Genomic DNA, 14,055 nt, shown 5'->3' with positions numbered 1-14,055 from the left:
CTACTTGACTTCCTTTTATTTGTTCCATTTGCATCTTCTTTATCTTCCTATAAATAGTCATCACCTGCTTACACGTATATCCGTTCGCTACGGCCACTTGTTTTAAAACACTTAACTCCTTTTCTACCTCCTGTTGGCTTAGTGGCAATCTTAGTAGCCTGTATACCATCGAAGTAATATGTGCCCATTTGTACTGCGGTGGGTGACAAGAGCGCTCATTAATAACTAGATCTGTACACGTAGGTTTTCTGAATATGCTAAATTCATGCTTGCCATCTTTCTTTATTAGTGTTAAATCTAAGTAATCTATACGGTTGTTTTCTTCAAATTCCATGGTGAATCTAATTTTCGGGTGTTGAGAGCTCATTTTTTGAGCTAAGTTTTCGATATCATTTTTATCTCCTTTGTATAATAAAATGGAGTCATCAACATATCTCCTGTAATATATACTTTTCTCCGAGCAAATTAAAGACGTACTTATACCTCAGAATGCGTCATTAGCTTCATTGGGTATCACCAATCTGTACACAAACATTCCCGTAAAAGAAACGATTGAGATCATTAAGGACAATCTCCTCACTCATGGTAAATTGGCACTGGGGGAAGTGATTGAACTAGTGGAAATGTTGGAACAAGTCTTGTCGTTCAATTACTTTACTTTCAATGGTACAATTTATCAACAGAAAGACGGGCTGGCAATGGGGAACAGTTTGGCTGGGACGCTGACTGACATATTTGTAAATCACTTAGAAAACAAATTCTTTGATGAAAATCCTAATATTGCTGAGAAAATTGTATATTGCAGGAGATATGTTGATGACTCCATTTTATTATACAAAGGAGATAAAAATGATATCGAAAACTTAGCACAAAAAATGAGCTCTCAACACCCGAAAATTAGATTCACCATGGAATTTTGAAGAAAACAACCGTATAGATTACTTAGATTTAACACTAATAAAGAAAGATGGCAAGCATGGATTTAGCATATTCAGAAAACCTGTGTGTACAGATCTAGTTACCAATGAGTGCTCTTGTCACCCACCGCAATACAAATGGGCATATTTTACTTCGATGGTATACAGGCTACTAAGATTGCCACTAAGCCAACAGGAAGTAGAAAAGGAGTTAAGTGTTTTAAAACAAGTGGCCGTAGTGAACGGATATACGTGTAAGCAGGTGATGAATATTTATAGGAAGATAAAGAAGAGGCAAATGGAACAAATAAAAGGAAGTCAAGTATCAGTTCAGAGGAACAAGAAAAAATATGTAGCTCTCACTTACAATGGAAGAATTACAGATAAAATTGAAAGATGCTTTCGTAAATCCGACCTTAAAATAGGGTTCTGAACAAATAACATGTTAAAATTGAAGCTCCATCATAGAATATGTAATAGTAGGAATAAATTTCAGGATTCAGGAGTATATAAGATCAAATGTAATGACTGCTGTAAACAATATATAGGGCAGACTGGTAGGAACTTTGAAACCAGATTCAGGGAGCACACCTACTCTCAAAACAAAACAGCTTCTGGGGCGCATATGGCTGCGACAAAGCACTCAGTCACGAACATTGAACACAATTTAGATATCCTGCTTAGAGCTCATAAGGGACGGTTTCTTAACATTTTGGAAGAAATTGAAATATACAACCACAAAAATAAAGATCCGGATTTAATCCTCAACGAGCAAAGCGAATTCAATCATAACGCCTATTTTAGCATTTATGACAACCTACTAAGATGACAATTGTTGCGTGTGGTGATCCAGGCCGAGGGGTGAGAGATGGTGCGCGGTGGAGAAGCCGGAAGACGCGTCCAGTGCCTGGCGTCATTGACGGGGCCCTCCTGTGCGGCCCTCTTGTCCGCGGCGATGGACATCAGACGACTGAGCGGACCGCGGCACAACACCGAAATAGCAGGAACTACGGAAGCAGACCATAGAGGAAAACAAGTTCACACCATCACCATAGATATATAAATCACCCTATGTTTTTTAGATCGTATAAAAATGATAATTTTATTGCCGACAAGTGCAGATTTTAACCTTGACATCTACATATTTTAATTAAGTGTTTTTAATTAAAAAAAAATAGGTCTTCTGAAACAGTATGTGCAAATGGAATGTAACAAATGTACCAGACGCCACCTGTCGGTAATAGTGTTATAATTAATATAAATGACGTGCACTCTGCCCACCAATTTTATGTGACGTAGCATGTGAAAATTGCTGGCGTTGGACGGGTTACTCCTGTAACTGAAATATCAGGTACGCTCTGGTACATTTGATGTTGATTAGATAGGATGAAAAAGATTTGGTTCCGTGAAATAGTAAATTAGTATCATTATTTTTACAGATCTGCAGATGGTTCTGAATGAACCGAAACCGGTCATATGAATTTAAAAAAAATTGCAATCAAGACGGTTTTTAAGTAACATTATGAAGTCGTTATGTCATTTGTATTCTGACAAGTCTCTCCAGCCTTGGTGATCTACTGAATAATTGTGTTTGGACAGGATTAATTTGACTTTATACTCATTAGTACAAATAAGCACCACATTTGAATGTGAATATGTCTATAATGTGGTTACATGAAACATTATTTCCTTGCCTTCAATGCTATATCAGAAAATGCGAGTTTTTCACCTGCCAATAAAAGTGTTTCATCTCCATAAAACATGCAATATCTGAGAATTGGTTAATTTTATGAAAAAAATTATAAGAGAAAAGTTGTAGAGCATTAAAATGTTATTGATTGGCGATTCCATAGAGTGAGGCCAGACACAGAGGCCAACAACAGGAACTCATCTGAATGGTTGAAACTGGTGCCATAATCCTGAAGGACATCAGATCACGAGTTTATGAAGTGGGGATTTATCTCTCTTCAGATATGATTGGCGACTCCATAGAGTGCTGTGTGCACAACGACCATATGATAAGTAAAATTAGAAGGAAGGTCAGCATTGGCCGTAATTTTGATGATTTATTAACAGCAAAATTGATTTTCGATCACACAATGATGTGCTTTATCGTACAAATTAAAGCTCGTAGCCACTGGTGTCTAGTTATTAGCAGTAACAGAAGCTATGAAATGATCACAATAACATTTAAAACGTGTTTTCAAAAAGCTAAAGAGTCAAAGAAACTTTTAAAAACCCTGTGTGGTTAATAAATATTGCTATTTATCAGTTTTATGGAAAGGTCAATATTTTACTTTCCATTGAACGTTTTTTGTTCCCAATATTCAATCATTTCATTTATTTACTGCATCTTTTATTAACCACTTCCAAATATGGCAGTGGAAAAGGTATCACTGAAAGTGTTGCGGATATGTTAGATCTGACACAGTGAAGAAAAAAGGCATATAAACATTTATGAGAGGTTTAAGACGAGAAACTACTTTTGTTCACAAAAAGTGCAGGAAATGCTGTTAGAAAATGAGTCCCACATTAACCTAACATCAGTTCAAAATTTACTTTAAAACAACCTGTGAGGAAGACGGGTTACAGGATTACATGAAAAATGAAGTGCAGAAACTGATTTTTTTAAAAAAAAATTTCGTCATGACATTACAAAGACATATTCAGAATCGATAATGAAAATTATGAGGAAAAATTTTGAGTAGGACACATTGAAGATCTTGTTGTAGATGGCAGACACCATAGTGACTTTGCAAAAAAAAAAAAAAAAAACAGGTATGGGATTACAATTCTCAGTAGCGTTGGATGACCAAAAGGTGATGAAGTGTCTGCCTACTTAAATTTCATTTTATGAATGACATTTCACACTCAATAATACAGTTTGAAGAATTATAGTGGATAATTTGCACAGGTCAAGATGATACAAACATGGTTGTTATGAAATTTCTAAGATGATTTGTTATTTGTTGAAAAAATGAGCCAATATGACAAAACCATTATAAGCTTTCAAAACACAGGCCATTCTCTCTTATCAGTTATGTGAGGCCAACAACAGGAACTCATCTGAATGGTTGAAACTGATGCCATAATCCTGAAGGACATTAGATCACGAGTTTATGAAGTGGAGATTTATCTCCCTTCAGGTATGTTTTTGGATAAAGTTGAAAGTGACATCCGGAGTCACTGAAATTACTTCATAGGATTATCATTTGTCCAAAGCTAAAGATGACAGTCAATGGCCTTTCACATTCTGTTATTTCAGCTGTAAGACCAAGGTTCTTTGTTTCTAATACACAACTAGCTCTTGATAAAATGATATACAAAAAATATGGATCAAGAGATCTTGTATGTCTGCTATCACTTTTTGAATTAACCCTACAATGATATCAGACAATTTAGAAGTATTCAGTATGGAAAAAGCAGTAGGCCTCTCTCAAGACAATTCTTTTATCTAGTTAATGTTCAGCAAATTGTAAAGCATTCCCAGATTTGGAGATCCAAAAGCCCCTGCAACATTATGCCACCCCACAACATGACATCTGGACCATCAAAATGATCATGTTCAATAATGTTCCTGAGTTTATTACATGACCCCACCCCTCGCCTTATGAGGGTAAGTTCGGCATTGCTGAAAATGATAGTATTGATGGTTCGATAATGCACAATTACTCCAAATAAAATGAGCGGAGGAGCTTTTGGAATGAGACAAATGGACTGACCTGCCCATTCCTCAATCCCCTTCAACCACATGCAAAATGCATTGGAGAGACATACTGCAGAAGGTCCACATGCACCAACAACCAGCCAGCAGTAGTCAGCCATGCTGGTGAAGGAATGGACCATCCTACCACAGGAACTCCTCTACCAACCTTGTCACCAGCATGGGAGTACATGCAGGCGATGCACTGTTGTCCGTGATGTCACACATCCTATTAGGAACCACATCCCACCCTTTTTTTTTACATCCAGGGAATCACAGTGACTTCAAAGTATTTATTCTCTTTGAATAAAAAGTCGTTTCTATTCATCTCATAGCATATTTCTTTCAGTTACCTTACGTACTATACTGCAGCAGTTCTTTTTAGGTATGGTTCCTCATCAAGCTAGGTTACTTGGCAGGGACTTATGTGAAAGTTACTTCAGTCCTTAATTTTTGCAGTTGATGGATATGATTTTTATTAAATTGATAAATGGCAATATTTGCAAAGACTTTTTGAAAATCTGCTTTGATACAACTACTTTTCTCTTGTACAATTTTGTGTCAAATTGGTCACTTCTGAAATATTGCACGTATTATTTAAATTTATACAATTAAACACAGATTATCATAAAAATACTTACTTATTTACATTCCAGCAGGACTTTCCCACTATAATTATACTGCCTAGAATAGATATTCTCATATTGTGCACACTAGCCCTTGGCAACTGTAGCAATTAGGGCATCCTCCTGGAGGGATAGTGATAACTGTACTTTCCAGGACTCCAAACAAAGTAAGTTCCTTTGAGGCTCTGTGCACACAATGGTGGCAACATTGTGGCCAATGCTAGCTCATCACCCACACTGGCAACAACCGCAGTTTAAAAATGCGGTAATTTCGAAATAATGTTTACGCTGCAATTGATTTTAAGATCATGTCCTCCTCCCCCCCCCCCTTTCCACACACACATTTTCAGTTTTGTCAATATTTCGGGCGAGGGAGTTTGAACATTCACCGTGGCCCTCCTCTCATGTCCACATAGTGTGGATACTCACTTGCCATTTTGGAACACGTTGCGTGAAGGCATTGGTAGACAACCCCACCATTATTTTTGTGATTTGTGTTACGTCACCAATGCTTACTGGTTGGGTATAGGACTAGCATTGACTTGAGTTTGAAAATGTTTTCAGAAACAGATGCTCCTCTGTGGAGAATAGCTTTCATCTGAAAACAAGCCTTGAGATTTATGAAGAAGGAAGATTGCAATTTTCATTTACTTATGCAAAAAGGCTTAACTGACAAATAAATGCCATTTTTGAAGAATTATTAACATATAAAACAAATGTGGGGGCAAGTAATTATTAATTGTGCAAAATACATACTGTCTCCAAGGGTTAAATTTTGTTGTCACATGAGCTTTAGTCAGGAACTGAACTGACTGATTACCTGTTACTACACTGGCAACAATAGTGAAAATTGGAAGAATGTGAGAGAGGAGGAAACAGTTTCAGACTGAAATATACAAGAATTATGTGAAGTTGATAGCTCTTGCAGCCTTGTATTGTAGATACTTTATGGAATGGAGCAGATTTCACATTAACAAAGAACGTATTTTGTTAATTATAAAGTAAATAAAATAGAAAGAAACTTCCACATGGGAAAAATATATTAAAAACAAAGATTCCAAGACTTACCAAGCAGGAAAGCGCCGGTAGACAGGGACAATAAAATAACACACAAACACACACACAAAATTACGAGCTTTCGCAACCGGCGGTTGCTTCGTCAGGAAAGAGGGAAGGAAAAGGAAAGATGAAAGGATGTGGGTTTTAAGGGAGAGGGTAAGGAGTCATTCCAATCCTGGGAGCGGAAAGACTTACCTTTGGGAGAAAAACACACACACACACACACACACACACACACACACGAGTATATACCTATCCTTTTTTCTCCCCAAGGTAAGTCTTTCCGCTCCCGGGATTGGAATGACTCCTTACCCTCTCCCTTAAAACCCACATCCTTTCATCTTTCCTTTTCCTTTCCTCTTTCCTGACGAAGCAACCACTGGTTGCGAAAGCTCATAATTTTGTGTGTGTGTGTGTTATTTTATTATGCCTGTTTACTGGCGCTTTCCCGCTTGGTAAGTCTTGGAATCTTTGTTTTTAATAATTCTAAAGTAAGTTTGAGACATTCACCATGACTTTCAAGTTGGAACGTAATCATAGCTCACAAATAAAAGTTACCTCCAGTCTTGTTGTCACCAGTAAGGTGTGGAGACAATGCAAATATCTCACATTGCAGTTCTAGATTAAGTGTTTTTCACTGGTACCTTTCTCAGTTCTTTCATGTATTGTTAAGTGTGCATCTGTATTGTGTCAATGGTTGTGACGAGTGCTTATGCAGTATACTGTTGTAATGGATTAGTATGAACTGAAAGGAAGATACGATGTGAAACATAGTGCCAGTAGAGGCAGCCTACTCCTCTTAAAAAGCAACAAAGGATCTGCCGAATTTTATGCCTCCATTCCTGGAAACTGTAAGGATGTTACTAATCCACACTCGACGACACAACTGCAGCTCGTGATCTCATGCTCGCTTTCTTGCTTCCCGAGCACAGGGTCTCAGGTTCGATTCCCGGTGGGGTCAGGGATTTTCACCTGCCTCAAGATGACTGGGTGTTTGTGTTGTCCTCATTATTTCATCATCATTCATGAAAATGGTGAGCCTGGACTGAGCAAAGATTGGGAATTTGTAGGGGTGCTGATAAGTGCACAGTTGAGTGCTGCACAAAGCACTAGTCGTCATCCATGACACAATGTGGAGGTGCTTTGTATTTTAACTTTGGACAGTGACACTGACATTTTTATTGTATATTTCGGAGAAATTTCAGCAAGTAAGTGAAGTACAATTTTATCATCATCATATTTTTATGTTTTCCAATGTTACTTAGTTGCTTCTATCTCTTTAGGATGTGATTTATCTAATGCAACTACATGAAAAGCTGTTTTTATTGTGCCATGTGTGTTTCGCTACCTTTTATTTGTGAAGCATCTCCAGTGGCAATTTGTGATCTCTCTGCAGTTGTGCTAAGATGGTTTCCAAACATTATGAGCATGTGAACTATCAAAGTAAAACTCCAGAATGGCACATATACACTAATGAGATCACAAATCACAATTGAAGATACTTCACAAATAAAAACAGCTTTTCACTTAAGTTCCATTTCATGAACCACATGCCAAGAAGTATATTATATATTGCAATGGGGTTTTATTTCTTTAATGTCTAAGATAATAAAAATATGATAAACTAAGATTTTTTTAAATAATTTGTGTTATGTGGCCTTATCTGTTTCTTTTCTGTCATTGCAGAAGCCTGTAGTATACAATGAAGTTCATTTGATGAGAACTGATGGAGTGTTATCTAGTTACATCCAGAATTCTTTTGAAACCACAAATTGATACCACAAAGTAGGACACTTTATAAAGCTTTCAGAATAGTCACTGATGGTAATTCTTTGGGATGACAACAATTTTCTTTGTAAGCAGTGTTTCTTTTATACTTATCAAGTGAAGTTTGCTGAACTGTATTGTTCCTTCTACCTACACTGTGTTGCAAGATACAAAACTAATAAATACTAAAAGTTTTATTTATAAATAGTAACAGATTATGTGTGTTTCATGAAGAATTTGAAATATTACAGAAATTACTAAGAGGTCCAGCAAGCGAGTGCAATTTCCTTCTACTGCCCTGCAGCACTAGTGTTGCAGTTCCATGCATCTCTCAGGTTCATTGTCTTTCCACTGGCATCATTACAACTGGACTGTGTTGTATTTACATTTGTTAGAGATCATTCAAAATGTTTAAAGACAGACTCTGAGGTCACAAACTGTGAAGTGCATTCTGTAATATGGTTTTTGAACAAAAATAATGTTAAGCCAGCTGAAATTTATCATCAGCTTGTAGGCACTTATGGTGAAAATGTAATGACTGATGGAATGGTGAGAAAGTGAAAATGATTCAATGTTGGATGAACCAGTGCTCATGACTAAGCACAGTGCGGATGGCCTCCTGTTGTCAGTGATGGTCTGGTTGAAAAAGTGAATGAAAATATGACTATTCACAATAAGAATGCTTTGTGATTAGTTTCCTAAAATTTCAAAAATCGTTTTGCTTGAGATTGTCACAAATTGTGTACTGTTGGTTTTCGAGAATGCTTACAGACGTCCACTAAATGAAGTGACTTGGCAGTGCTTTGAAATTTATTACCTGATACAATGATGGGGGAGACGAATTCTGAAACATAATTGTGACCGGTGATGAAACTTGGGTTTTAATATTGCTTCAGAATCAAAATAATAGAAACAGAGTTGAGGCAGTCATGATACTTCAAAACATTTTCAGCACAAAAAATTGTGCACATTGATGTGACAGGGCATTCTGTTTGTTGAATTCCTTCTCAAGATGTGAAACTGTAAATGCAATGAGATACTGTGAAACATTGAGAAAACTTCGGCATTGCTTCATTCGAGCATTCATCGTACAGTCCCAATCTCACACCTAACTACCACTTGTTTTTGAACTTGGAAGTGTGATTTTGGAGGAAGGCGCTTTTGACAATGACGACATGGCAGAAAACTGTGTGTAGCAGTGGCTGTCTTCACTGGTGATCTTTCTCTGAAGAGGGCATAGAAAAGTTAGTTTCCCGCTGTCACAAATGTCTCAACAGTGGTGGCAACTATATAGGAAAATAATTTAAGAAATGCGTTCTTGTAAAAGTAAGTTTTAGTATGAAATAATGTTTACTTACTTTATGGACATGCTTTGTAATACGAAACACAGATAAAAATAAAAAGAATCTGTTAATGGAGTTACAGCTGTGTCGCAGTATATGGCAATGAAATCAATTATTGATTGAATAATTTCGTATACATCCACCACAACCAATGAGCACTTCTTTCTTAACTTGTGATCACCCCACGTACACTAGATTTTGGGTTTGGAGCCAAATAGTGTTGACTTCTTGCCTTCATATTTCGCATGACAGCTTTCATCAGATGATATAACTGGAAATTATAACTGCATATCTACACCTATACCTAGCAAACCACCATGAGGTGCATGGCAGAGGATACATCCCATTGTACCAATCATTAGGGTTTCTTTCCATTCCGTTCACTTATGGAGTGCGGGAACAATTATTGAATGCCTCTGTGCATGCAGTAATTATTCTAATGTTATCCTCACAATCCCTACGTGAGCAATATGCAGGGTTTTGTAGTATATTCCTAGTCATCATTTAAAGCTGGTTCTTGAAACTTTGTTAATAGACCTTGTCAGGATGGTTTACATGTATCTTCAACCAGCCCAGTTCCTCCACTATCTCTACGATACTCTCCCACAGATCAAACAAACCTGTTACCATTCGTGCTGCTGTTTTCTGTATATATCCCCTGTGAGTCCTATTTGGATGGGTCCCACACACTTGAACAATATTCTAGAATTAGTCACACAATCTGTATGCAATATCCTTTTAGTCTGATTCCACTTCCCCAGCATTCTGTCAATACAGTGAAGTCTACCAGCTGCTTTACCCACAACTGGACCAATGTAATCATTGTGTTTCATATCCTTATATAGTTTATTAAAAAAAAACTTCAGACTGTGGCACAAGTTAATAACTACTTGCTCGATTTTCTATGTTGAATATTAGTGAAGCTAAGGCGCACAAACACACCCTTAAAAATGCTGATTTGACACCTACTGCTACGTGCAGTAACAATCAATTTGATAAACTTGATGATGGCGTACATGCAATAATACCAATATGTATAGGTCAACACTCAATAGAGGGTGGTCTTGTAGCAAGAGCTAGGTGCAGGTACTGCCAAGTCAATTTTTTGCATTAACTTAGTGGCATGCACCAGCCATTTCCAGTTTTAATGCTTCAGCTGAAGATGGCTCCCTAGCTGTCAGCCAAAATGTCATAACAATAACTCAGTGTCGTCCAACTTCAGTCTTGCAGCCTCTGTGTGTTAATCTAAAAACAAAAGTGCTGGCTTAATAAACATGTGTTCACCCTTTGTCATCTTATGTAACATACCCAAAGTACTCAGCAGACGTGAGAAGTAAAAATATTTTACACATTGCAGAAGCCTTTCTAATGATGTTGGAAATCTTACTCCTTTGCTAAAAAAAAATTGCTCCGTTGTAGTTTTTGTTGCTGACAATAATAGTATCTGCTGAGCTGTGATATACACAAACTATAACATGTAATTATTTCGATGTCTACTTTGCCTCACTAAGGTTTGCAGTACTGTTATGCAGTCTCTTGTGAAGATAATATTCAACAAGCTCCCATCCATGAGGAAATTGGGAAACCCTGCCAGTTCAAAGGAAACTAAAAAAAACATTCTTCATTCATCACTCTTTCTACAGATTATCGAGTGTCAAGGAATGGAAAGTTCTGTTAAAAAAAAGATGACAATTAGTAATGTGACTTTTCATGCTTTCCCAACAGATCTGTTGCAAATACATTTCTTGGGTTTGCTGCCGGATCATATTGTGTAACTCGCATTATACATCATCGATGCAATTGCTCGACGACATGCTGCCATCACTGCTGCAAGGCGCAACTGATGATAATCACGTGGCAGAATCGAAATTTATCATGCCAGAAGCAGGCAACAATACGTGTGTGCGGGAAGGCCATGCACACGTGCGCTATGGGCAATGACTGTGCTGCTGGACACTCCTACGGTTAAAGGCTGAACTAAATCTCAGTAGCACATTGCATCATGTAATGAATCGGGAGTTCTTATTCTCCCTGTTTTGATTTAATGGCAGCCTTTGCTGGATTCCAGGTGGCGCTTAGATGAAAACCTGCATCCCTGTTGACAAGACTGTCCAGCTTACGAATATGTAGGGGCCTCCTTAACAACACAGTCCCAGATAGATGACCCTGAGAATAAAAGCCTACGTCAACAAGCTGCAGTTCCTCCAAGACTGTATGGCCTACGTAAGATACATTAAGGATGGGACTCCTCTTCACCTAATAGTGAGTGACATTGGAGCTCCTACTTACTTTCTGGCCAAACATCTTACTACACTGTTGGGACCTCTCTCATAGGCAAGTGTGATCAACCATATCCAGAATTCATAGGACACCTAAAGACCTTCAGCTACAAGCGTTGGATATTTTGGTTAAGTTTTGACCTTTGTTTATGGAAGTACCCCTGCAGGACTCATTAGAGCTTATCAGCAGCCAATGTCATCATGGCATTATTTGAACACGTGCTTACCTCAACTTATTTCTTATTCAGTGACCAGTATTTTGAACAAGTGGACAGTGTCGTCGTGTGAGTGTCCCATTGTGGCCAACTATTTTAAGGAAGACTTCGAGCAAAAAGCACTGCAGTTGGCTAGTCTCAAACCTTCGTTTCTGGCAGTATGTAGACGATACTTTTGTGGTGTGACCACAGAATAGAGACGTTACCTGTGTTTCTCTGGCATCTGAACTCGCTCCATCCCAATGCACAGTTCACAATGGAAGTGGAAAAGGATGGCATCTTACCATTCCTGGGCGTCGTAGTCAAAAGAAAAGCTGATGGTACACTGGGACACAGTGTCTATCGCAAATCAACTCATATGGAGCTATAATTGCAGGCCACACGCTGTTGTCATCCTGCGCAACACAGCAGTGGCCTATGCTCTTTTGTGCATAGAGCACATGTAGTCTCAGATGCCGACAGTCTACCAGATGAGTTACAATACCTGTGAATGGTATATCCAACAGAATGGCTATTTTGATATGAAGATGCGGAGGCACCCACTGCAACAGCATTCTTGCCTTATTTTTGCAGCATGTCTTATAGAATGGAAAGGATCCTCAACAAGCATGACATCAAGAGTGTTTTTGGCCATCAGATAAATTGATGAATTTACTGTGCTCGGTCAAAGATGGTCTTGGCCTTAGGAAATGTGGCACGTGTAAAATCCCATGCCAATGTGGAAAATCTTATATTGGACAGACATGCCGAACCATGCAAGAACGTGTCATACACATGGAGCTACCTCATAAATCAGTGGTAGTGGTGCACTGCCTGGACACAGGACATCATATGCTTTATGAACAGACAAATTTTATCCCCAATGTCGTCTTTCTGAGACTGTGTTGTTATGGAGGCCATACTATCCATAAGGCTGACAAGCTTATCAACAGCGAAGCAGGTTTTAAAGTAAGCGCCGTCTGAAATCCAGCACTGGCTTCCATTAAATCAAAGCAGGGAAATTAAGAACTTCCGATTAATCACGTGACAACACACTACTGACACTTAATTCAGCCTTTAACTGCAGGAGCATTTGGCAGAACAGTCATTGCCCATAGCACACGTGCGGATGACTTTTCTGTGGTTCCCAGAAAGGCGGCACCAGAAGCACTGCTTTCCTCCAACTACGAGCATCTTCCATTCGCACGCATTTTGCCTGGTCCTGGCACAGTAAGTATCGACGCTGCTGCACGATTATCACCAGTCGCGCCTTGCAGCAGCTACCACCACCTGATGATGACGAGCAGTTGAATTGATTGAAATATTGTGTTACACAATACGATCTGGCAGCAAACCCAAGAAGCATATTTGCAAGTAATAATGTACTGTAAATAGGACTTAGCATTTACACATGTAAATAATTACTGTCTTTGAAAGATATCATCATAATCAACTAAATACTATGAATATCAATAGACGTCACCTATGTAATATAATTGAGGAGTCCGAAGTTTTCTCTCCAGTTTCAAAATTTCGCTGGCATAGAAATTAAGCAGTATAGTGATATTAATACAGTGTAAAAACGTGTGATTCCTGTATTTGTTACTGTATAGATGGACTTGCTTCATATTCTCTTCGGTAGGATCTAAAGAAAGCAATGACTGACTGAACAAGTGCCCAATTAGTTCCGAACAGGTCTTCCCATGATGTGCGTGCATGCATGGCGCCCCTCCCCCCACCCCTAACAAGCTGTGAGAAAACACTTGTCTTATCATAATACCTGATGGATACCCTACCTATACTCCCTAAAACAGTATTTAGCTATGCTGCAGCTACTATGCCACGTTCTGTTTGGGCAAGGCAACTAACTAGCTGTATACTACACCAGTTGTGACATCAGGAGCAAACTTTAACTCCTGGCACCCCTCCCCCCCAATCACAATCACACCCCATTTAATCCCACTGAGCTGTGAAAATGGGAAATTTCTCGCTAGCACATTTTCTATGCCACCTGACCTTAACCTTCACTAGTCATCATTGACCAGTTTCCTTACTTCTAGTTTTCCATATTGATTCTTTTTCTTGACAATTTCCTTTCATTCATTATCTTTTTCTTTTACACTAGTTTTGTGACCTTTTTCTCAGTTGAATGGCAACACTGCCACTC

The 14,055-nt window shown here is 38.4% G+C and overlaps 1 protein-coding gene across 4 annotated transcripts in view; it reads left to right on the top strand.

Moving 5' to 3' along the window:
* LOC126281158 (serine/threonine-protein kinase ULK3) overlaps nucleotides 1–14,055 on the top strand; it is a 124,341-nt gene that overhangs the window by 106,797 nt on the left and 3,489 nt on the right. For 2 of the 4 annotated variants that reach the window (XR_007551224.1, XR_007551225.1), the window contains one exon: nucleotides 7,992–8,160. Coding sequence is in view for 1 of the 4 variants with exons in the window: in XM_049979826.1 (XP_049835783.1) it covers nucleotides 7,992–8,011 (20 nt within the window). In the remaining 3 variants the exon portion in view is untranslated. Of the gene's footprint in view, nucleotides 1–7,991; nucleotides 8,280–8,323; nucleotides 11,977–14,055 lie in introns of those variants that run through there. The other 2 variants (XR_007551223.1, XM_049979826.1) reach the window with 2 other exon arrangements.

The sequence above is a fragment of the Schistocerca gregaria genome, chromosome 7, assembly GCF_023897955.1.
Source record: "Schistocerca gregaria isolate iqSchGreg1 chromosome 7, iqSchGreg1.2, whole genome shotgun sequence".
NCBI classification, from domain to species: Eukaryota; Metazoa; Arthropoda; class Insecta; order Orthoptera; family Acrididae; genus Schistocerca; species Schistocerca gregaria.
The sequence above is the reverse complement of the archived record's forward strand: the minus strand, read 5'-3'. Positions and strand labels throughout refer to the sequence as shown.